The sequence below is a fragment of the Hevea brasiliensis genome, chromosome 17 (genome assembly GCF_030052815.1).
Source record: "Hevea brasiliensis isolate MT/VB/25A 57/8 chromosome 17, ASM3005281v1, whole genome shotgun sequence".
In the NCBI taxonomy this organism is placed as follows: Eukaryota; Viridiplantae; Streptophyta; class Magnoliopsida; order Malpighiales; family Euphorbiaceae; genus Hevea; species Hevea brasiliensis.
The window spans coordinates 4,038,329-4,040,878 of record NC_079509.1 but is presented as its reverse complement, the minus strand read 5'-3'; the positions used below and the strand labels follow the sequence as shown (position 1 = coordinate 4,040,878).

The 2,550-nt window shown below is 34.9% G+C and overlaps 1 protein-coding gene across 1 annotated transcript; it reads right to left on the bottom strand.

The window, feature by feature from the left end:
* Positions 1 to 204: 204 nt before the first annotated feature.
* LOC110663718 (silicon efflux transporter LSI2-like) lies at positions 205 to 2,250 on the bottom strand. Its single transcript, XM_021823124.2, has 3 exons — positions 1,213 to 2,250; positions 943 to 1,132; positions 205 to 668 (listed from the first exon to the last, which is right to left on the bottom strand). The coding sequence occupies exons 1-3, from the start codon at positions 2,206 to 2,208 to the stop codon at positions 382 to 384; spliced, it is 1,473 nt and encodes a 490-aa protein (XP_021678816.2). The 5' UTR covers positions 2,209 to 2,250; the 3' UTR covers positions 205 to 381.
* Between the last annotated feature and the right edge of the window lie 300 nt (positions 2,251 to 2,550).

The window sequence follows — 2,550 nt, the reverse complement described above, 5'->3', positions numbered from 1 at the left end:
TGAATTTAGTTTATCTTATATTAATTATAATAATTATTTAGAAAAATCTTGCAAGAATCCAATTATAATTATATGAGAATTTAATTAAAATTTTTTTCTGCAAATAATTTATTATTCCAAAGGAAGGCATACAATTTTAAACTTGAATAAAATCATGGAAAAAGTTTTAACATTATCAAGCAGATAGCAGTGACTATATAAGTAGTCTATATTGTACATGCGTTTACATCTTTTAATAATAGATATTTTACATATATTTCTAAATACATGAATTATTATCTAATTATTCTAATTCATGTAGTTAACCTTTTTATTACCTTAATACATGAATTTACTTTATTATGGTAACTCTCTAAAAAAATCTTATATTTTCTAGCATATTTAAACTTGAATAAAATCATAAAACATGCATAACAGTATCAAGCCAATAGCAGTGACCATAAGGGTGGAGGGGATTCCAAATTTAAGATGGCTCCAGAAAGACAAGCAGTAGCCATGGCGAGGGACACTACGAGCCTGCTCACTGACTATCATGTTGGCTGCTGAACCCAGTAGTGAAAGGTTGCCAGCTACAGTGCTCACCCAAGCCAAAATCAGCCATGCCTTGATCACGTAATGTGGAGAAACAAAAGCGGCTGAAGCTGCCATGCGCGCCCCAAGCAGCAGCACTGACACAAATATATGTCATTTATTAAATACTAAGCTGCAATAAAAGAATCTTTCTAGGAAATGGTAGCTTCAATTCCAGGTGAGATATTATTTGAATTAAAATTTATATTAATTAACAATTTAAATGCATTAATCCCCTCATCCAAAATTAATTCAATCAGTAATCTTTTGAAATGACATATTATATATGGTGTATAATGAAATTCACATATTAATATATAAATCTTATATATATATATGTTTTAAATTCATAATGAATTAAGTATGATGTACCTGTTGGTACATTTGAAATCACATTTGATAAGATCAGGATGACGAAAGCAACAACTGCTATCCCACTAGCATGGTCGATTTGTGCGTATGGCTCCATGAGCTCCCACAGAGAGCTTGGGATTCCAGTTTTATTGAAACCTTCAGTTGTCATAAACATCCCACAAAAGAAGACTAAAAGCGGATAGGACACCTGGTCAACGAAGACAAGTTGGTTAATTAATGAGGTAAGAGTTTCAAACAATCAAAGTGAGCAACATGTTTGATGATTACCTTCTCTAGGCTTGGCTGAGCATCCCTGAAATCAATTACAACAAGAACAAGTGCAGCAGTGATTGATGTCCATGACATATTCAGACCCATTATCAAAGCAATCAACATTCCTATAGTTACTAGGTAAACACAGGATTTCCACAATGTGCTTTTCCAATTTGTGGATGCAACTGAGATTTCTTGACAGTACAGCAGAAAACTGGGAAGCCTGAGTAAATCACTATCACTTGCACTAAATCGGCGTCCAAAAAATCTAGAGCTGCTTTCCTGAAAATTTGAATGTGCGAAATGTGACATTGTGGCTGGTGAAAATCTGTGAAAATTCATCTCATCCTCTGCCATAATTTCTTCATATGGGTTTTCTTCATCATTATGAGATGATAAGTCTCTCCAGTACATGCATAGAAGAAGTATGGCATTCACAAAAACACCTACAAGTGCTGCAGGTAAAATTCGAACTAGGAAAGTGTAAAAAGAAATATCACCAGTTAAAGCAATAACCAGATTCTGAGGGTTGCCAATTGGAGTTGCTGAAGATCCAATATTTGCACTGGAGGCAAGAGCGAGTAGGAAAGGAAGAGGAGGGAGATTGTGCTGAGCTGCAATTTTGATTGAAAACTCAGTCAAGACCATGCAACAAGTGTCATTAGTAAAGAAAGCACTTGCTATGGCAGATACTAAGCAGACTCGAAAAATTAAGTCCTTTGGTCCTTGGCTCTTCCATGTGAGCAACTTCCCCAAGTACTTGAATGCATCTGCCCTTTCAAGATAGACACTGACCATCATTGTTCCAAAGAGAAGTCCAAGAATTGAAAGATCAACTGAAGAATAAGCTTGGGAAGGAGATATAACTTGGAAAATGACCATAAGTACTGCCCCTAGAAGAGACCCTGCAGTCCTTCCTATAGGCAGGAAAGGGATAGCAGGAAAAACTGCCAATAGCCAGAAAATAACGAAGGAAAATGAACCCAGAACCTGTTTCAGTGAAGCCGTCATTATAGCTTTCTTTGGAACTTAATTAACGAGCTTGAAGAAGACTTATTTTTATTCCAGTGTGAAAAATGAGAGAGTTAGAGTACACCAAATTAACTAGTCTTTGTTTTTCTGAAAAATGCACGTGTATTTTGACATGCAGCTGCACCTGCCCGACAATTGTTCTACTAGTGACAATTTTAAGAAATTGGCAAACTATTAATTTGTTCAAAAAATGTATAAATGAAGTGAAGTTGTTCTTTATCCGCTTACTCCAAATTAATTTGTTTTCCTCCAAACTATTCAACTAATCATTATCCTTTTTTTTTTTTTCCAATCAAGTATCACAAATCTCTTAACCCATCA